The following is a 21,726-nucleotide window of genomic DNA, read 5'->3' as shown; positions in this document are numbered from 1 at the left end:
AGCTCAGACACTGGTTTGAAGTGAGCGCCTGATCCAAGTGCGCCATCGTGTGGTTAATGAGGGGATTACATCAATACCAATCGCTTCTTTTATCACTACTGCCACACTCTGGAAGAAAGAACTACTTCACCCCATACAGCCAGCAGGTCATCGAGTTCATGAGGGAGAGTTTAATGCCAGGAATATTTTTTGGAAAAGGGGAAAACTGACTGCATCTGAAGTCTTTGATGACATGAAGAAGTTCCACAGTATTGAAACATTTGACAGTGAAGATTTTTTTTTCATAAAACAAGGCCAGAAACATTATTCTTAATTCTGTTGAGTGTAAATGTGTACTGGCTGGTAACCTCATTCAATTGAAACAACGTGCAAAAACCTTCAGAAAATCACTGGACTGTATTTATTGACTCAACATTTCCAAAAAACGAACTTACAAAGGATGAGTGCAACAATTTCATTCTCAACACAAAAGAGTTGTGCGTATTTTTAATTTTTACTTTATGATAGTAAGATGAATGATGATGAAGTAGGAGATGTTTTTGAAGATGTCCTTAGGCACACTATAGGTAAAGGTGCAAATAACATAAAGGTCCTGCAGTCCTGCCTGGTTGGCCCTTTCAGATTTTTCCCGGGAAACTTCCATCCTCCATCTGATCGTCCCATTTAGAAACCTGCAGGAGACGTGAGAGGAAAAGTTAAGCCTGTGTGACACCGAGCAGTGATAATCTAAACACTATGATGTGAGTGATGTGACAACAATAATAACTGATAGTAAAGGAAAACAAAAGTCGAAAAGACATGCAAGTTAATGTCTTAAAGAAGCTCAAATGACTTAGTTAATCAGTCCTTTATATCCTACAACAGATTTTCCACCAGCAGGATTTACTGTAAACAAGGAAGAACTTCCCCTGCAGTCAAAATAACACTCACCCAGCTCATCGGGCAGAGGCTCTTGTAAACCCTTTGGTACCAGTCGCAAGGGGCCACATCCTGGCCTTTGGCGGACAGTGCCTTGTTGCACCTGTGGAAGTCTACAACACAACATTGCACTTTTAGAATGCAAGACTCACATGGACCGTACAAAAGGCAAAAAGTACCAGCATGATGACGTCCAGTCAAGGCAGTGCAGTTTGTCTGGCTTTTATTTACTTTTAAGTAACTAAATAAAGATTCCATGGTTAGAATCCTGGTGAAAGACTTTCAACTTTCTAGAGCATGATGAACAAGGCTGCATCTGATCATTTTGATAATCAAAGCAACTATCGCTTCACTGAAGTTTCAAATGCAAGAATTATTGCATAATTAACATTCAGCTTATGCGGTTTCATTTTTATGCCATCCAGCAATTGACAATAAAAAGGTGTATTGTCGTTAATAAAGCAGGGATCAGAGCATTTGAACATGAAGACAAACTTAAATGGTTATTTTTTTAATTAATAATCGGTTGTAGGTCTTGGTACACAAGGCCAGCTGCAAATATGTAGATGCAAACAAACTCTGAATATGAATTAATTGACTACAGACCATGTTGAAATTGATGGTGAAGACCGTAATGAGGAATTTGAAAAGCAAACACTTGATCTGCAGTGTCTTTCTGATACATATGCAATGCTGCCCAAAATGCTCTTTAATAGAAAAACTTTCTCCTTTGTGGAAAGGTTGAACAAAGTACATTAGACGAAAAGAAAAAAAAACGAGCAAGAACTACAATACTTAGGCCTGTATAACTTAAATCTACAATCTGAAGCACAATTCGATTTCCTTTACAAAGTTGAGCTCTTCATCTCTTAAGTGTGGAGATGCAAACTTATGGTGACCAGAATGTGATTGGTAATTTAAATTGACAACAGGCCAGAACTATTAGATTAAATGGATTGCATCAGCAGTGTATGAGCTTTGACTGTGGTCACTGTGTGATTAGAACACTCAGATTACATAGTGTGATTAAAAACACTCACCCAGGTAGTTCTGGAAACAGTTCCGCGTCTGGTTGGTGTTGGGGAACCGGGCGTCGAAGGGGGCCGTCCTATAGTTCTTTATCTTCTCTCCAATAGTCTCAGACATGTTTGTGTGGTTCACTTAGACGTCCAAACAAACACTGAAACGGAGGAGAGTCGGGCAAGACTTTACGGAGTGAATAGAAATGTCAGATGGAGTAAAAAAATAAAAAATAAAATAAACGTTCCTGAGGTTAAACGAGGTTAGCGTGTCAAATTAGCGCAAGACCACACGGACCGGTTACTTAACTTTTTCAGTTAACAGTAATGTTTATTGTCACCACGATATAAAACCTTTACACTAAGAAAATAACTTTGGAGTATTTTTTTTTATACAATAAACAGGAAATAAGTTTCTTCAAACAAGTTAGCATAGTTGACGTAGCGTGAGGCGGCTAGCTCGCTGCTAAACAGTTTATATGTCGAGATTAGTTCATTAACCAGCGCTTGGGGACGCCGAGGTACTGCCGGGGTGTTCCAGAACCCCCAAAGTAAAGGTATCAGGTGATATTAATGTGGATATAAACAACACATGTCACAAACAGCCTCGGCTAACCTTGTTGCGTCCTCTCAGACGAGTCTGCTTCCGGTCCGCCGCGCAAGGGCTGATGGGAAATGGGGCGGGTAGAAATAAACAGCGCGAAACGCGAGTTTTAAAAATAGTTTGAAATCATATTTTGTAATAAATCATAAGCATAACGGTGCTGAGCACCTCATTGTAAATATTGTAAATAGCTTGTGGAAGACTGTTATGTGTTGTGACAGAACCTGATTAAGAACTTGGTCAAGTGTTTATTGATATGATTCTGCTTCTGTAACACACACACACACACACACACACACACACACACACACACACACACACACACACACACACACACACACACACACACACACACACAATTGGGAGCACTCTGACATATGGAGATCCACTTTTTTCAGGATGTGCAATTCAAAGACAGTCAGCTCTGCCAGCCGAGCCACTGTTGTCCACATAGAAGAGGCATGGATTGCTTCTTTCACTTCCTTAAACAAATTTAAAATGGTCTCCTTATGTCCTTATGACATAGTTAATTTAATTTTCTAAGGACAGCACACACCTTGGTCATCCCCTGTTCTGACCCTGATTAAAAAAAAACAAAAAAACTTTGTATTGTCTCTTTTTAGGATAATTCTTTTTCTAAATGTCTTTGTGATAATTATGTCTCTTTATGTTCATTTTGGTTTGCGATTGATTTCTGCCCCTTGTTGTCCATTTTGTATCTGTTTGATGTTTTATGTCTTTCAGATTGTGTGTTAACGTGTCTCTTTATGTTTGTTTTATATTTCCTGAAGTAAGTTTTACATCCTTTCGAGTCCATTGTGTGCCTTTTTTAAAGTCTTTTCTTCTTTGTTGGCATTAAATCCTCTTTCATTTTGTTTCTTATGGGTTGTATCGTGTGACTCCACGGTCATTTTGTGGATATTATTGATTTCTCTGTTGTTTTTGTTCTCTGTTTATATGTTGTGGTCGTTTCTTTGTAGTTGTTTTGGACTCTGTGTCTCAATGTGGTCAGTTAGAATTCAGTGGTTGCATTGTGTCAATAGGAAAGTTAACACCTGTCAAGTACAGTCAATGATCTCTTATTGGACATAAACATTTCAGTTTTGTGTATATAATTACTGGAGATACAATACCTGAATATGGACTAATTTATGTTCTTTATTTATGTCCTCCCTCCACACTTTAGATGGAATAGATAGAAAACTGTATGTTGCATTCATCAATAAGTGTAAAAAAAGGTTTGCAATTATAATTTGTTAATTAAACTAAATAGAAATGTTTAAACTAACTATCACAGGGGAAACACAGAGAGACAGGCAACCGTACACTTACATTCATGCCTATGTGGACGATTTAAGGTCATCCATTAACCTCCCAGGTGAGTTGTTAACTGTGGGAGGGAGCATTTTTGTTCCTTTGGGCTTTTTCTTTTTTTTTAAGCATTTTAGAGTGTATTTAGTTGCAAGTTGTCCTTGGGACAGCGATAACTGACAACTACCTCCTTTTGAAGTTTCTGAACATGTAGTTCCACTTGATTTATTACGTTCTTTTTCTATTTGGTTTGTTTTAGCAATATTGCGTTCGAGCCCCTGAACTGGGACATCAGTGACAACCTGCTTTCTCTTTCCACTGACATCCTCCTGTTGAGGACCAGGTCAAAGATCACAGGTGTCTCCTTCTAACTTCCTGTCTCTCTGCGGGTGCTTCCTTCATCCTCTTTCCAGAAAAACTTCAGACTTGTAGTTTTTTTTTTTTTTTTAGTTGTGGGATCTTCTCTCTCGTATTTAATCAGAGGAGTAAAATAGCCACAATCCTTGCAAGTCTCATGAGGCAAAAAACACCGTATACGATGTAACAAATAGTTGCTCAGATAAAACTGTGTCCGGACAATTCTTTTTTCTGATTCAGATAGCTAAATTCCTTTGTGAGTACATAGTTGCACCAAGAAGGTTTCAAACATTCATCCATGTATGTGAATTTACCCTTGACTCACTTTCTACCAATGTCTCCTTCTCTCTCTCTCTCTCTCTCTCTCTCTCGCTCACTCAGTCAGGATATAGGTGTTGTCCAAAGCAAAGGAAGGAAATTCTGTCACTTGGAACAATGGGCCCGTTTCTCTATCTATAGACTGAGAGCGCCTGGGAGCCAGAGAGAGTGAGGCGGCATATCGCAACCAGTTTGGAGAAATAAGCGAAAGGAAAGGTTGTTTTTCATTTAAAAACAAGACAAAACAAATGGATAAATAAAATTAGATATGCCTACATACATGTGAGTAGTTGTGGCCGATCGAAAATGGATTTTTGTATCAAGAGGAAAGAAAGGCACACGGTCATTCGGCTGCTCTGAGCTACGCATTTGCATTATTCTGGAGAAGGACAACCGTTATACACTCGAAAGATCAGAAGTCGCCGTGGGTAAGTCTGTCTAAAACGAATGTATGTCAAATTTGTTTTGGCATTTCTGAAGCTTGGAAAGTATTCTTGTGTATAAATAAAAAGACACTCACTAAAACATTACTGCTTAAATTGACAATGGGGCCTTATGTGTGAATGTTGGTGACAGAGATAGCGTGACAGAGATTGTGCTTCAGTGCAGACGAGTGTTTACAAATAGTACAAACAGTGAGTTCTTACTTTTGAGTTTTCAATGTATGATAAAGGATAAAGGATGAATATAAAGCAGACATGGTCAACAGAAGGTGTGCAGGCCTCTTGCAGCCCCCGTCCTAATTCTGCGTGGCATTCGACATGTTTTAAAAGAAATGGCGATGAAGAGAAAGAAGACTGAACCACATTTTAATGAAATGTGAAATGTCAATACTCAAAAATTACGTTAGACTAAATGTTATAGTGAAAATATCAATCACGCAGTCGTGAAGCGGCGCGGAAACACTCACGCCTCATGAAGCGAAGCTATCGTGGTGTCGAGCCTGGGTTGGGCTTGAAGGCCTTTCTGTGTGGAGTCATCATGTTCTCCCTGTGCATGTGTGTCTCCAGATGCACGAGTTTCATCCTACAGTCCAAGAACATGCATTTAAGGTTAATTGGGGATTGTGTGTATGTTTGTACAGGTGAACAGACGACCTGCGTGCTCTTCTTTTGGAAGTAGTCAGGATGAATGGATGGATGAATGGATGTTGATTTAATAAACTTGTTTTACAGACAGAACATTCTTCATTGGAAAATTTGTAACCATATTTCCAATATGTCCTTATTGTTGAAATGCTCTATCACAATTTGCCCAATGGCAGTAAGGATGACACTTCAGTGACGGTTAAAATAAGCAAATTATTTAAATCGACTTTAAATTTTGATGGTAATTTATTTAAAACGTGTCTCATGGAGAAATTAAAAGGTGACCTTTGGAGTGGGTTTTTCCCTGTCACTGCGACAGCTGGACCTGCGTCCTGCAAAACAAGCTTCCTGTTTGAGAAGGAAATACACTCGCGGAATTGCAAGGGGGGGGGGGGGGGTCATTTCTTTTTGTTTGTTTTCACCATGTTGACAATCTGCTGTAGGTATCCTGTTGACAATTTTGATGGTGACATCATTCTATTGTTATATTGTTTAGATCATAACACAGCTGACAGCTATTTTGCGGTAAAGTCTGACTGTAGGTTTGCGGAAACATGACTGTAACGTATGTTAATAGAGTTGATAATTCAAAAGCGATAAACATATTAATTTTGAAATAATGTGGATTGATATGTGGCTTCTTCTCTGTCAGATGGAGGGGTCTGGCAGTCCTCGCTTCAGAAAGCTCCATTTCCCTGTGGGTTTGTGGATAAACTCCCCCAGGAAACACTTTGCCAAGCTCGGAGGTCGATGGCCCAGTGCCGTGTCGGTCAAGTCAGTCATTTTTTTGTAACTCACATTTTTATCTTCTTTTCTTCCGTCATGGATGTTTATACAAGTCTTTATGGTCACTGATCACACAGTTAGAATTGGATGCCTGATAAGTATTTTTTAAGTAAACAGTTTGTCTTTAGATGTCTTCTTATCTTATTTCCACCGTCATTAGTATCCTTTCAACCTTGTAACCTTTCCCTGTTTTATTTTAGTCCTTGTTGTTTGTTAGTCATAATTCACAGCTGACTGGTCCCTTCCTTTCTCCTTCCCCTCTCCTCCATCTGTCTACCCCTCCTCTGTTGTTCCCAGGTCGACTACCAGCTCTGACGCAACCTCCCTCCACGAGGCCCCTTCTGCACCATCCTCTTCCCTTTCTAACTCCACCCCATCGCTGGCTTCCCCAGCCCCGTCCCCGTCCCCTTCGCCGGCCTTCTTGAGGCCGCGGGCTGCCGGTCCCCAGTCCCGTACGAAACGCCTTTCCCATCTTTTCCTCCGGGGGCGTTCTAACAGTGACCGGGACCGGGCTGTGGGAGAGAGGGAAAGAGAGGTGTGGGCTCATTCAGCTGCCCCCTCCACGCACCACTACCTGCCCCCTTCCTCTTCTTCTGCCCCAGGCCTGATCAAGATCTATGGGGATGCTCTCTCCAGTGGAGCCAACTATCGCTCCCTGCTGGCCAACATTCACTCGACAGCGAGGCAACTCATCGCTCAGGTCATCACTCGCTACACCGAAAGAGAGAGGGAGGAGACAGATGACGCAGGTACGAATGAGGGAAAATCTCTCTTATTTTCTCTGCTGCGATCCATTAGTGGGAATTGTTTGCTCAAAAAATTTTTTTAACCAATGGGGAATGACTTAATCTAAACATAAACCCACTGTTATGGAAAAATAATTACCCTCCCTCTCTTCCTTCTCCTTCGTTCCTCCATTACCTTCTAGTTCTCCAGAAACACAGCCCTGAGGACTTCCTGTTGTGTGATGTCATTGGAAAGCCCATCCAGCAGCCAGATGGAGCTATCAAATGGGAGACAGAGTGCCGGAGAAGTGTTGCCCCATGGGAATGTCCTTTGTTGTTAGTGGACATGTGGCGGCCTAAGGAAGGATTTGAGCGCCGCTTTGAAATCCAGAGGAAGGAAGACTATGAGAGGGAGGAGAGGGAGAGGGAGAAGGAGCGTGAGAGGGAGGGAGAGAACTACCAAGGTATGCGTAAGACCCAAAAGACAGGTGTGGTACCATGCAAGGGTCCCGAAGCATAACAGTTGATCAATGCTGTGCTTGTCTGGGAAGCAGGTGTACGCTGGCGGCGGAACAGAATTTCGTCAGGCGGAGGACTGGAGGAAGGCGAGCGTGGTCACCGTGCTAGGAACTCAGAGCTCCGACGGAGCATCAGTGACATGAACTTGAGTCTGCGTCGTCGCCAGGGCAACCACGTCAGCAATGAGCCGCGTGGCCTTGGAAGCCGGCCGAACAACAGCGGAGGGGTGCAGGACAGGAAAAACATTGTGAGCATGATCAGCCCACAGCCAGGAGAGGTGAGAGGATGGTGTGGCGAAAACAAAGCTGAGGTAACCAGGCACTTAGTTTTCTAAACATGTGGTAAAAATCTTCTATAGGTCCGAGCATCAAGAGCTGAGGCAAAGGTTGGGTGGATGAACCAACCGGAGGAGGACGACAAGGACTACTCCAGCTGTGACCTGGAAGTGATGTCACAAAGCCTGATCCTTCCACCAACAGACCGGCCCTACTTTCTCTTGCTGCAGGGTTATGACCAGAGCAAGGCGAGACATGCTGACAGATTATATCACCCACACCAATGCTCACAGACAACACCCACACACATTGTGTAAACAAATGAAACACATACTGGCACACTACCCCAGTGTGCACCTACGCTCATTTGGCAAGGTGCATGCGCTCAGATGCGCACGTATGCAAAAGGACAGGCGCACTGTGGTGAGGCTGCGCTATGCAAGATGTGCGCTCACACCCTGTGCATGACATCATACCTGCATGTCTGTAATCGCCACATACCATCAAGGTTTCCATAACTCTCTGAGCGTCTCCCATTCACCCACCTGCACAAAACAACTTCAGAGCAGCACAATGGCTCAACAATTTATCCCCCACAAACACACAGAACCCCTCTGTATACATCACTTCATCTCACACAATGACCTCACTCAGGTCCCCATTGTAGCAAACTGTGACACACTTCATTCCTTATCAAAGACCTTCTACCTCGCCCACCATCTGATAGACGATTGATATAAACCATGCCACTTCAAAGATAACAGACCTCCCTGACTCTCTCCTGTGTGTTTTGTTTAGGATTTTGTTTTGTACATTATGGCGGGACATACGCATATGTTTGGAAGGAAACCCACATTGAGGGAGAGGGAGAAGGATAGAGAGCGAGAGAGGAAGGGGAAGAGGCCTCTGAAGGTGGACACATTCCTGTCCGCTCCTGACCTCTTGGCGAGACATTTATTGATCAGGAGAGACTCTGTCGTCCCAGAGATGCCCACTGGACAAGGTAACTTCAGCTGTCCACGGTTTGTGTACCAACAGCAAGTGGAAGATAAAATCATTATTGCTGAGCTCCCTAATACATATGCACATTAACATGAATTTCCCCCAGCTCTGATGCGACCTTTCAGAGGTGGTGCAGTCACACACAACGGAGTGGCCTTGTACAGGGAGGCCGTCCTGAAGCCTGGGGATGTGATCGGTCTAGGGAATCACTTCCTATTCCTGTACCGTGACCCTCGCGTGACCCCGGCTCCACCATTGGCATTGACCCTCCCATGGCAGGCTGATGCCTCCACCACCTGCTGCCCTTCAGGGTTGGTGGACAGACAGGAAGCGCTCAGGCAGTATCTGGGATCTACTGAGGCAGTTTTGAAATTCCACCCACGTCATGCCGACGCCTTGTTACAGGTGAGACAGGCAGACGGTGGACTAACATAAACTTTTACTATCTGCTTACAGCCATTTAGCTGAAAAATGGACTTGATGACATGCGTTCTGTTTATTGTTTACTTTCCTCCTAGGAGATAATCTCCCAAAATTCCTCTCCAGACTCTGGTGGTGGGCCTTTAGCTCCTGCTTATCTCCTGTCAATCATGATAGATCATGCCTCAAAACATCTGGATCCTGCTCTTACGCCACAGATTTTACTAAAGTCAGCCAATCTCATCAAAGAAATTGTGTGGGTAAGTAAAAACAAACAAACAAAAACTACTTTAACGAGCAACAACATCTAAGGTGCAGAAGAGCAATCCATCATCCTTCAGGCCTATACACATTTGATAAACATAATCCTTGGATCAGTAAAACCATACAGACATGAGTAAACCACCCACCCATCATCAACACACATGCATGAATGCACTCGATTGAAAGACACCAATTGTCTGCATGTCTGTTGACTGGGGGTAGAAAACCTGGAGTACCTGAAAAAAAAAAGACATGAATCCTCAGAAAGACCATACGATCTTCGCAAGCCCCAGAATCAGGGTCCTCAATGCCATACTGGCCAAAAAGCATGATCAACTGACCTATAGCTCAATGATCATCATTCAAAACCCCGAACCCAAGAATCAAACTCAGTGATATTATGAATCATCATCACAAAATGCCACAAAATGCAATTCATATTACAGTTGCATAGCCTTGGCCCAAAGTTATGAACAAACTAATACACAGATAAAGAGCCATGTTGCTCGAGAAAGAATGACAAAATGCAACAAAAGAAAATAATAATGACAACATATATACATTTATCATGGCAAACATGAAACACATTGATCATTTTCTGGGATGATGTTGCTTGAAAGGGACATTCCTGCCACAGTTACACAGACTTGGCAGAAAAACATCAGGTGGACAGATTGACACTGCCACTTTCAGTCAGACATAAAAACCAACAGAGAGACATTTGCCCTTCATTGTGGCCTGCTGGTTTTCAAACAGGAGCAAGGATGAGCTGAAGTCACTTCCCTCCTGCTGGAAAATGTGCTGTAATTATCCTGGCTGCGGGGCGAGACTCTGTCCCCCCCCCCCCCCCCCCTCCACCCGCCTAACTCCCTCACCCCACCTCCACACTAAGATGTGTCTCCTCTCTTCTGTCTCCAACTCTCTGTACAGGATAACATTAAGGAATTTGGGGATAAGCATCCCACGCAAAAGTAAGAACATTTTTGTTCGACGTAATGTTTCCTCTGTTTAGAAGTCCCCTGCCGAGTGATTCATGATACATTTGTCCTTGCCCTGTTATGTCTTTGGAGCATTTTTGTGGTATGATGAAAGTGTTATAATCCAGTCTGTAGATGGATGACAATAAATGTGGTCTATTTTGACTAATAGTAAGAAGTATTTCACTTTAACTGTATATGAAAATTACTGATGCTCACAACGACCTTCCATAAATATTGTGTTCAGTTCGACAGAGCAAGAAGGAGAAATAAGCACACCCAATGTCCAGAAGCTATCGAGTGACCTCCGACCCCTCATGTTCTGGATGTCGAATGCCACAGAGCTCCTGAATTTCTTCCAGGTCAAAGTTGAAACAATGGAGAAAGAGTGGGAGTTTGAAGGTGAGAGTGAGTCTGAAAACGAAGGAATCAACGAGTCCGGAAAAAAAAAAGACGCCTTTATAAGGCCCGACAATTAAAGATTAGCTCATGGGTTTAGCAATGATAGACCAAGGAATGGATGCCGGAAGCTGACAGTCACTAATTGATCATGATGATTGCTTCTTCGAAGCCCCCGGGGATCCCGTTTTGACAGCTGACATGGACACCTGTTCAGAGGCTCTGGCTCAGCTGGATGACGTGATCATGCACACGTTCCAGCAGTGTGTGTATCACCTCACCAAGGTAAAACGAAAACAAGACGAAAACCCTCCGCTAAACCTTTCCAACACACTAATCCTGTACAGGCTCCTCATGTTGTAATCGTAATCATTTTAAGACATTGCCATCTGAATCAAGTGTGCCTAAACATTGTATAACATCTTTCCATCTTCCTCTATGTCATTTTAATATTTCCCAGATGAAACTTTTTTTTTTCCCCCTCCAAGGAAGCTTCCCTTATTTTGTGTTGTTGTTGTTGTTGTTTTCAGTTCATAAACAAATGACATTGAATTTCTGCCCCTTTGTGTCCACATAGACCCTCTACTCACTTCTTCCAGCTCTCCTGGACACCAACCCCTTCTCCAGGGAGGAGAAAGAGAAAGAGAAGGATGGAGCTCTGGGTGCAGAGGAGGAGGAGAAAAGAAAGGGAGAAGGAGAGGTGGACGACGTGTCTACCTTACCACCCAAGGTTGCTGGTTTGGTGGAAGTCTATCGCTGTTCCCTGATGCTGTCGCGGGAGGCTTGTCTTTCTCCACCCCTCACCTCCCAAACCTTCGGCTACCTCTTCTTCTTTACCAACACCTCCTTGCTTAATACTCTGCTGGAGCGAGGTGAGAGATCAAGGGTTAAAGTGTTCTAGTCCCACAACTTTTTTTAAAGTATGAACACCAAATTAGAATTTTCATTTAAGAAGAAATATTTAAAATGCTCAAGTTATTTACATTTTTCATATGAAACAATCAGATTAATTCTGTGATAAACATCTTCTTTTTGAATATACATTGCTTGGGAATAATAAAAGTAAATAGTGAGATAACCACAAGGATTTAGACATGTAGACACAGTCAGTACTATCTGAGGGAGTTCAAAGAAGAAAGGTGATTTATGTGACTTTGAACATTTGTTGGTACAATGTCTGAGTATTCCAAAAACAAATGATCAGCTGGGACTTTCTCACATAACCATATCTGGGGTTTAGAAAACAAAAAATCCAGTGAGCAGCACTTTTCTTGGCGGAGACGCCTTCCTGATGCCGGAGATCAGAACAGATTAGCCAGGCTGGTTAGAAAAACAACAAAAACTCAAATAAGTTGTTTCAGCCAAGATGTGCAGAAGACAATTTCTGAAAGCAAAAAAATACCGACCCTTGAAGCAGATGGGTTAAAGCAGCGGCGATCAGGAAACAAAACAACAATTCACGTTCAGGCTCACCAAAATACAACGATAGAAGCGTGAAACAACATCATCTGGTCTGATGACTCAATTTCTGCTATCTCAGAAATCTGCTGTCCAGATGGCACAGTCAAATATGACATAAACAACATGACAGCATTGATCCGTCCTGCCTTGCCCTGGTGGTGTAATGTTGTACGGGATAGTTTCCTGACTCAGTTTGTGTCCCTTTACTATGAACTGAGAATCAGATAAGCCACAACTACCAAATGAATTAATGCTTTAATTAATCCCGTCATGACTACGGTGTACCCATTACCTGCTACTTTCAGGAAGATTTCTACGTTACACAGCTCAAATGATCTCAGACTAATTTCCTGAACATAACAACGCACTTCAATGACTTCCCCAGTTCCGAGATTTCGACCAGATAGAGCAGAGCATCTTAAGCATTGCCATGTCAATAAAGGCCAAGAGCTTCCAGCAACTCCTCAAATCTGTGATGGAAGATAGGTTACATACAAATCACATTTTTAACATAAGTTTGAACTCAAAAGTGTCTAAGTTCAGTGTCAAATCAAATGTTTACTGAATTTCAAACACAAAAAACTCAAAGTTTTATTTAATTGTTTCAAATTATGAATGAAAATATGGGCTGGATTTTAATATGACAATGCTGAATAGTGTCTCTGTGTTTTCTCCAACGTGTGCCTCTTATAGATGGGCTGTTTTCATGGTCCAGAGCAGTCCAGATCCGCACAAACCTGGACCTGGTTCTGGACTGGCTACAGGGGGCAGGCTTAGGAGATATAGCCTCTGAGTTTATGAAGAAACTGTCAATCACAGTCAACTTCTTGTGTATTCCCAAAACTCGACTCATTCAGGTAACTTGCCTACATGTGCGTTTCATCATTTCACCCCCTTGTTAAAAAGCGAACATTTCCCTCATTAACTCCTGCTTTTTCCAGTCATCCTGGATCAGCCTCCAGGAGGACCATGCCCTGTTAAGTCCTTCCCAGCTGCACCACTTGCTCACCCACTACAAGCTCGGACCAACCAGAGCCCCACCAGGTTCATGGGCTCCTCCGCCTGGCACTGAGCTGAGTGGAGGTAACGAATAAAACAAAGCGGGATCATTATCCCAATATTCAGCGAAGTAAATGTGACTGAAATTGTATGTGTGTTTTCTTCCCCTTATCCCCAAGATATATTTGAGAGCTTTCTGGACCACCCTCCTTTAATTCTGCCGAATGAGACTCCACGCCTTGACCTCTCAAAGCCAATCCCAAGCCCTGAGCTCCAGAAGGAAGTTACACGTCTCCGCACCTTCTTGTGGGGACTTGACCAAGATGAGCTCCCTGCAAACCAGAGGACCCGGCTTTGAGGAAGCCCATATTTGTCTCACTGTTAATGTCGAATAGAAGTTTTTTTTTAAAAAGATCACATGAAATAAACAAGAAGATACAAGCCAGACACATTTACTTCTTTCATTGCCTGGCTGTTCATGGCATCTTTGTATCATTTCATTTATTCCATTAGACATGTTCTAGTTGAAAAAAAGAAGTACTTTGGTATACCTTTATAGTTTTTTTTTTTTTTTTTTTTTTAATCAGGCAGAAAAACCCTGTGACCGTTGGGTTATGCAGTGTTATGCTTTACATGACTGTTTCACTTGGCTGCCATGTATGTTTTCAAACTACTTGTTTTTAATAAAATGTTGAATTCTAGTCTAAAAGACTTACAGTTTCCGTTTGGTCTTTGACAAGCTTGTTTCCCACAGCAGGGCCCCTGGGGCTTGGCACTCCCCTCTGCTTTTACAGAGAAGCATTCCACAAGGTGGCGATGCAGGATTCACTCCACCTTTGACGTTAAATGATGAGTCTGCAGGTAGAATTGCTTGACTAAGGAGGTGATCATACGACTACATTATTGTCTGCTCTAAAGGCATTCTCATTTCCTGTAATAATTGGTAGCATTCTACGCAGGGTCATGACTCAGTAGGCCAAATGAGACCGTGACGACCACACACAAAGGCTACCTTCACCAAGGTAAGCCGTCGTAAAGGCCAAAGGGGCTGACTTAGAAGCAGGCAGCATTTAATTTCCCCTTTGATTGATGTGACACACTGATTGGTAGGATTTCCACTTTCATTCATGTGGTGCAAGCCACTGGTCCCATAAAAAAATGACCAGCTTATTAGCCATAGAGTAGTGAGTAGCTGTCGTGAGCAGACGGCAGACAGGTGATATCACCAGTCGGAGTGACTAACTTGAAGTTTCTTCTGGACAACTTCGTAATATCCAGTCAATTTCGCCGTCTAGTCAGGCAGGCTTATTTAGAAAAGATCACCACTTTCTTTGTTTTGATAGGGAAGCTCTATGACGTCTCAGAAAACTCCAGTTATCGTGTTCCTCCTCTGGCGGTCAGCCAAACAGCTTCCTTTCTTCCGGTCAGCTTCCCAGATGAATTCCTTTACGGTAAAAAGCTCCCAAAAAAAAAAATCTGTCCCGTGAGAGACCCCTGCTTACATCATCACTGTTGCCTCTGATCCTGTCTCCCCGATTTCTGACATCAAAAAAACATGCCATTGAGAAAGACCAGTTATAGATTATGAATCACGAGAGGAGGCCCCCTGTGGTCAGATTTATCAATTAGGTGATTGTAATCACTCTCATTTGAAATTCAATGTGGTGTATGAGTGAGAGTGAGACTGTTTGTGTGCTAATTTCAACTTTCCAGTAATGCCATACAGATGTAGTCTGTAGCTTTATAATTAAACACAGATGGGCCTCAGACTGGTATCGGTCCAAGTTGATTGTGTGACGTTACAGTAGCTGTAATACAATATGGTGACCAATGCATGAGTGCTATTAAGTAACGTGAAAAGTTTAGTAAGCATGTGACACACACACAGTTTTCTGTGAGCTTAATCATGGACATACAAAATGTCATACACACTTTCACCCAGAATTACAGTCACTCGCACAAAACACACGCGCACGCACGCACGCACGCACGCACGCACGCACGCACTCATAAACCTTTTTTTTCGGCCTCACACACACTTACATGAACTAAGAAGACTTCTTTACCCAGGTGCAGGAGTCTCACACCTGTTGTTGCAGCTCTCTGTAATTAGCTTGACACAATTATCATAGGTGGATGGAGGGAGGGGTGAAAACAATGGGGCAGTTATTCTGTCCCTATCATCTCCTTCTTTCTCCCTGCTGTCGAGTAATGAAAGATTCTTCCCTTCTTCAAAGAGACGGAGTTTCCTACAAAACAGCTGAGTCAGAGGAGAAGAGAGGGAAGGATGAAAAGAAAAGGAGAACAGTAGGGAGGCAAGCCTGGTAATGCAATGCTGCTGGTGTGAGGCCCAGTGGACCACAGTGATTGTGTTCATTGTTGTGCACACAGGAGTCATTTTCAGGAACCAGCAAAAGCCCGTGGCTCCCACACTTAACACTAACAGTTACAACCTGGCACGGCCTCAGTATCTATTTGTGATCTGGTAACACTTTACCTGCACCCTGCGTCATCCTAAATGCTGCAGCATAAGAAGGTTTCTCAGGCTGTATGTCAGGCCAAAAGAGCACTTTTTGGTGACTCCAGTGTCGGTGAAGGTTGTGACACAAATTCTGACAGTTGTGTGAGAGGACAGAGTGTGAGGGCTTACTTCCAAAGCAGTAGTCGTAGTGTGGTTTTTCATTTTTGTTCTAATACTCGAAATATTTCAAAGCCTGGCTGTATGAGCCATAGTCACGGGGGAGTCAGTGAGTCCACTCCAGACTGAAACAAAGTTCGGGAGGAATAATGTGCTTGGCCCCAGGCGGAGTCCTGTGTTAAGACCGGAAGCAAAAAAAGAAGCAGAGGAATCTTTGTCAGGTCAGACGCACAAAAAGCCAGACAGGGGGTGTAGGAATCTGCATGAGGTTTGAAATGACTGAAAAGAAGGTCATAGGTGCTTGGGGAAAACTGTTTGACTCAGGCAGACGACTGAGGTTAGCTGGGGTTGGAGATCAAGACATCCGTGGATGAAATGGACAGCAGAGCCTCACTGAGGTAACGAGCAGGCCAAAAGACAAGCCTTGGTCTTCCTCAAGGGATAGATCTGTTTTCTCCATATTACGTCACCCAAATGTGAAATGCACACATAAACACACAAAGTTTTCTCTTTTTTTGGGTACACAGATCCATGCACCTACACACAAATGTACACAGGCACCCGCAGAGATATAAAAGAACCCCTGTGAGGTCAGATCCACCGAGCTGAGGCTGTCCACTGTTAGTAGGGCTAGCCAACTAAGCCTCGCAGTCTCACTGGCAGCTACATCCACCACCACCAACCACTGTACCTTACCCTGCCCTGCCCCGACCTTCTCTCCACTGGCGGCTGTCTGTCCTGGCCTGCTGCTTCTGGTTCTCTGAGGCAGCAGAGCGTTAATGCGTGCGCTGTTCAATTTGGGCTCGCGCCAATGGCACGAATTTGGAACGGGTGGTCTCTTTCTCTTTTCCAATATGTCCTCATCTACCTTTTTCTCCCTTTCCTCTTCTTCCTCTCTTGTTTTCTTGCTTTTCTCTCTCTCATTTTTACCCGGTATGTTTCTCCCGGGCCAGGGGGCCTGTGGGCCTGTGGGTAGGGGCCTTATTCCATCAGCCTGGGGCTTCTGTCAGAGGCTTGTTCCATTTTGCGTCATGGTGTTGACTGAGCGGACCCCACACTTAACTCCCATAGAGCTATGGGGTTGGGCGGCAGGGCAGCAGGGCGGCCCAGCGCAGGGTAACGCAGCCCCGTGTTCAGCGTGGTAATCTGATGGCCATGTTTATTTTATGTAGCTCCCCTTTGATGGAGCAGAAAAAGTCTTTGGGCTTTTTGTTTCAGCACTTTCACTGCCAGGTCAGAGGTGCTCGCCGTGGTTACGCTCAGGAAGAATAATATTTGCCCTTATATTCACTCCAAACAGGCTTTTTTCCATATTAGTGTCAGGGATACTCTCTGGGTTTCTACCTTCCACTGATTCGGCATATTGGAGGTGAAGGGTGGAGGGGGACTGCACCTCAAAAGCATTGCTACCAAGGGAATAGTGAGGGTGTTCCACATGTTGTCCCCAAAGGCCTGTTCCTATACCCCGAGTGAACCTCTGTTACACTCGGTTCAGGGCCCGTGAGACAGCCTCGCAGCCATATATATAAGTCCCTGTAGTGAAGGAAAACACACATATAAACACATAAAAACATTCTCCCTCCTGCTTGGCTGCCCCAGGTTCCACCTCAGCTGTCAGTAGTCCAAACTTCCCAGGGGTTCTTTTTAATGGAGTTAACCAAAAAAACTCCTTCTTTTCTGCTTGGGCCTTTCACTGCCTCACCTCAAAACTCACACACCCACTTATCTGCCTTGTGTCAGCTGTTTCACATGGGTCAAAAAGCCAGGGAACCACACCAAGTCATTATATGAATGTCTGACCTAAGCATACAAGAAAGAAGCAGAAATATTCACGTTCACTGGATCAAATTCAGTTTCTTCCGTACAACCACATCATTAAGCCCAAAGGAAGTCTCACGCATAGGTCCTTGAATCATTGCTCAGGAGTTCCTGTATCTATTTCTTTATTTTTTTTAAAACATTGACTTGGCCTCAAAAAGTATTCTTTGATTTCTGACTTACATGACCTACTTCGTCAGCTCAAGAATCGTTCTTTCTTTTGTAGATAAAAAACTAGGTACATAACTTTTGAGGGACTTTAGGATCTTGTTTATCAATCTAAACATGCAGGCACGCACACGCACACGCGCACACGCACACACGCACACACACACACACACACACACACACACACACACACACACACACACACACACATTGACCCAAACTCAGAAAGCCTCATGATCTTCTACATCTCTTATCGTTCCACTGAAGGTGAAAAGCAAATTCCATGCACAGAAAGGACTGTTGACACTTCCTGTCCTCCTCCATAGATCCGATTATCACCTTTCTGTTTTAACATACTGGACATGTTTCTGGCCTCCCATGTGACTGTGAGGTATGTGCTCACTCACAGATGAATGAGCCTTTGCTCTGATGTAATCCCGGGGAAACAGAAACAATGAGCGTGGGAGTTAAGGGGGCTACCTCAGTGGTAGGTAATCCAATCCCTCCTGTTGCAATTTGGCAACTCAAGGCAATTACCTACTAGCCGCCTGAAAATGAGCAACATTAGCCAGACAGAAAAGACATAGGCTTGTTAGCAGACGGTGATGTAAAATCTGCTTTAGTGGGTCACTACCCAGAGGAAGGTAATCTGGATCAGGGTATCGCAATGAGGTGTTCACTCTTCGAATTGAGCTTAAAAGCCTGTGCAGATGGCATACTGTGTGGGAGACCATAGAAAAGCCAAGTTCATGAGTCACAAAGAGATGCTGTCAGTCAAACTCAAGGATTCACAGGCCACAAATCTGCCTGTTAAGTGTGTGTCCTGCTTGTTCCCGCTTACTGTCACCCAGACAGAGACTGATTAAAAAGATTCACCTTTCCTGTGAGTGTGACATACCTTTATCTCTACACCTTCTTCCTGTTCTACAGTTGTCTCTTGTTCTTGTCTCTACACTATCTTTTCTGAAGCATTCTCTCCCATAGCATCACTTTGTTATTTTATGATCCACCCCTGTTGAAGTTCTGTGTAACTTACGTCTACCCGGTCATTCCAACTCATTTGGTTCACAGTTCTTTCTAGTTGCATCAGGTTCCTTAGACAGCTACTGTTGCTGTGTTTATTGTGTCATCTGTCCAGACTTCCTGTTCCATCCCACCCTTTGTCATCAGCCCTTTCATTTCTCAATCAGTAATGTGCAAGGTCTTGTTGTTTCTGGGCTTTTTGTGAAGTTTGTTGCAGGGAATTTCCTTCTTATCGCTAACTGGGCCATTCTTTGGATTCCTGACTTGCTTTCCGGCCCCACAGGGGGTCCTGCCAGATAGTAGGGTGTCTGTAATACATGGTAGGTGATGTGACAAGCAAGTACCATCATACATCCCACAGTGACCTTCCTACAAGCCTGGACAGTATGATTGATGAACAGACATTGGATGAGGAACCAAGAGGAAAAAAAACGGTAGACATAAAAAGAAAGAAACTGTGGGGGCGTAATGGGATGTGTGTGTGAACTCTGTGCCAAAAATAGAAAATGTTGGATAGCTTTCATTGCTAAGTCTTTGACTCAAAGAATGTTATTGATAAAAGAAGACATGCAAGGCATTCAAATGTCTCTCAACAGAGTGGTTTACAGCTAATTGGGAACAGTAGGGGGTCATAGTGCACATAAACATTATGAACAAGAATAGAGAGATTAGAATAACCTTCATGTCATTCCTCTTAGTCACAGCACTCCAAGGATAAAGGTGGTTCTTTAACTGCTTTCTGAACAGGGCTTTTGTACTTCCCCACAATGAACAAAGGTCAAGAAAATAAAACTCAGGAGACGTTTGGACTGTGAAAAGATGTGCAGATCTACAAGTAAAAGATGGCTGTCAGACATGTTGGCTGGAGATAATGACAATGGCGGTTAGGAAAAAATGCTCACAAACACATTACTTCTGTATCTTCCTCACAGTGTTCTAAAGATAAGATAAGATGTCCCAAGGATGTGTATTTACAGTAAATGTTTTTTTTTTAAAGGTCTAACTAAAGAATAAAATGAAAGCAATGCACAGCAACAACTACAGCAATTTTAATCCAAAAAAGGAAGACAGTGAATCTTCTGTGCTGTGTTTGCGTGGCTTTAAGTCAAAGTCACTTCAAACCAAAGTTGACATTTCAGTGAACTTGAGGTCCACCTCCCCTCCCTGTGCGGTCAAAGCGCAGCCTCCTGAATGTGGAGAAAAGACTTTTTTTTTTGATTTCCAAACATTTTCAAATGCTTTCTGCCTCTGCTGAGCTCCAGATAACTGTCCATATGCTTTTTCAAAACATAAACATTGGCAACATGCGGATATGAGATTCCCTTTCCTATGTTTGCTCTTTGTTATGATGAAATTTACACACTGTATGGCTGACGCACAGGAAGTCGTCGGTGGAACGACCTGCCCCTGCGCTGTGTTATAAGTTGTGTTATCTGCTATCATTGTTGTAGGAGGCTGATTTATGACTGTCAATGTGTAATGAGCGTTAATTTAATGAATGGCCTGTGATGAAGGGGCCTGAAGTGCGTCAGCATTTACAGAAACAGCCAGACCATGTCAGCTTAAAGGAGGTAGTGGGTTATAAATTGTTTTAAATACTCGGGGGTGAACGGTCTAACAGACGTAAGCATATGTGTATTTGTGCAAGTGTGTTTGTGTGTATGTGGGTGACCATCTGTCTGCTAAAGGGCATCGTCCCAGCCCCCCACGTGACTGAGGTCATGTCACGTTGACAGAGTTACTCCGTAGGGCAAGCCATGACGTCACGCAAGTCCTCTTCCTTTTGTCTTCCCGCTCCCCTCACTCTTTCCCCCATCGTCTCACCCCCCCCCCCCCCCTCTGCTTCCCCCCGGTGTTTGTCAGCAGCTCCCAGCTTCCGTAGAATAACACGACAACGGGCTCAATGTGCGGCTGACGCAGACGCATGGCGCGTCGGCAAGTGGTGGTCAGCTCTGATACAGTGTACATCGCTCACGGGGAACCACAGCGAGGGTGCAGGGCTGACAAAAGAGAGACAGAACGCACAAGTAATATCTCTGGGGTAACTCCGCTGCGCACTGAGGAATGTACCGAAAATAGAACCCTCACTTTCACGCTTCTCTCTATATTCCTTTACATTCCTTTATGTTTTCAAAAAAAAAAAAGCCTGTTCACGGTCACCGCGGCACAGATATTCAAGCCAGACGATGACCATGAATGACGGTTTCCATGCATGCTTCGACAGACACACGTTGGGTACTGTTTGTGCTCCATTGATCCTCCTGTGTGCCAGAATGCATCAGGGAAAACAAGAAGATCAGAAGGGCAGCAAAAAAACGGCGTGTGACAGAGAAAGTGAGCAGGAGCTGAGGGGAAGCACTCTGAAATGAGGAAGAGATGAGAAGAGCGAGAGAGGGATGCAGACAGGACACGCAATGACAGGGGAGGAAAGAATGTTTAGGGCGACTGAGAATGGCAGTGAGAGGAGCGGGAGGGAGAACCGGAGGAGAAAGTGGGAGCTCTGAGACAGGCTTGGGCTCTCCAGTGTATTAACACCCGTCTGAGATGGAGGGAGCAAGCAGGGTAGATGGAAAGAGTGTTTGCACAGTAAAAAGTTCCTTTTGCGTGGGTTGCTTACTTCCCCGCTTGAACCCCCCC

At 43.7% G+C, this 21,726-nt stretch overlaps 2 protein-coding genes across 3 annotated transcripts; one reads left to right on the top strand and one right to left on the bottom strand.

Annotated features, from left to right (window-relative positions):
- Positions 1 to 377: 377 nt before the first annotated feature.
- Positions 378 to 2,602, bottom strand: cox6b2 (cytochrome c oxidase subunit 6B2). Its single transcript, XM_080500310.1, has 4 exons — positions 2,554 to 2,602; positions 1,959 to 2,098; positions 931 to 1,031; positions 378 to 671 (listed from the first exon to the last, which is right to left on the bottom strand). Exons 2-4 carry the CDS (start codon positions 2,062 to 2,064, stop codon positions 618 to 620), a joined length of 261 nt encoding a protein of 86 aa, XP_080356436.1. The 5' UTR covers positions 2,065 to 2,098; positions 2,554 to 2,602; the 3' UTR covers positions 378 to 617.
- Positions 2,603 to 4,699: 2,097 nt separating this feature from the next.
- rasip1 (Ras interacting protein 1) lies at positions 4,700 to 14,159 on the top strand. Of its 2 annotated transcripts, none has more exons than XM_080501093.1 (16): positions 4,700 to 4,955; positions 6,268 to 6,389; positions 6,699 to 7,150; positions 7,330 to 7,590; positions 7,681 to 7,922; positions 8,004 to 8,168; positions 8,719 to 8,923; positions 9,029 to 9,327; positions 9,441 to 9,602; positions 10,537 to 10,577; positions 10,831 to 10,985; positions 11,155 to 11,267; positions 11,560 to 11,854; positions 13,137 to 13,300; positions 13,385 to 13,526; positions 13,622 to 14,159. In XM_080501093.1, exons 2-16 carry the CDS (start codon positions 6,268 to 6,270, stop codon positions 13,798 to 13,800), a joined length of 2,997 nt encoding a protein of 998 aa, XP_080357219.1. In that variant the 5' UTR covers positions 4,700 to 4,955; the 3' UTR covers positions 13,801 to 14,159. The 2 variants fall into 2 exon arrangements, with proteins under 2 accessions (XP_080357219.1, XP_080357218.1); XM_080501092.1 differs by having other exon boundaries at positions 7,678 to 7,922.
- The last annotated feature ends 7,567 nt before the right edge of the window (positions 14,160 to 21,726 follow it).

This window comes from Blennius ocellaris (genome assembly GCF_963422515.1).
Source record: "Blennius ocellaris genome assembly, chromosome: 8".
Taxonomy (NCBI): Eukaryota; Metazoa; Chordata; class Actinopteri; order Blenniiformes; family Blenniidae; genus Blennius; species Blennius ocellaris.
Note: the sequence above shows the minus strand (reverse complement) of the source record. Positions and strands in the feature narration are given on the sequence as shown.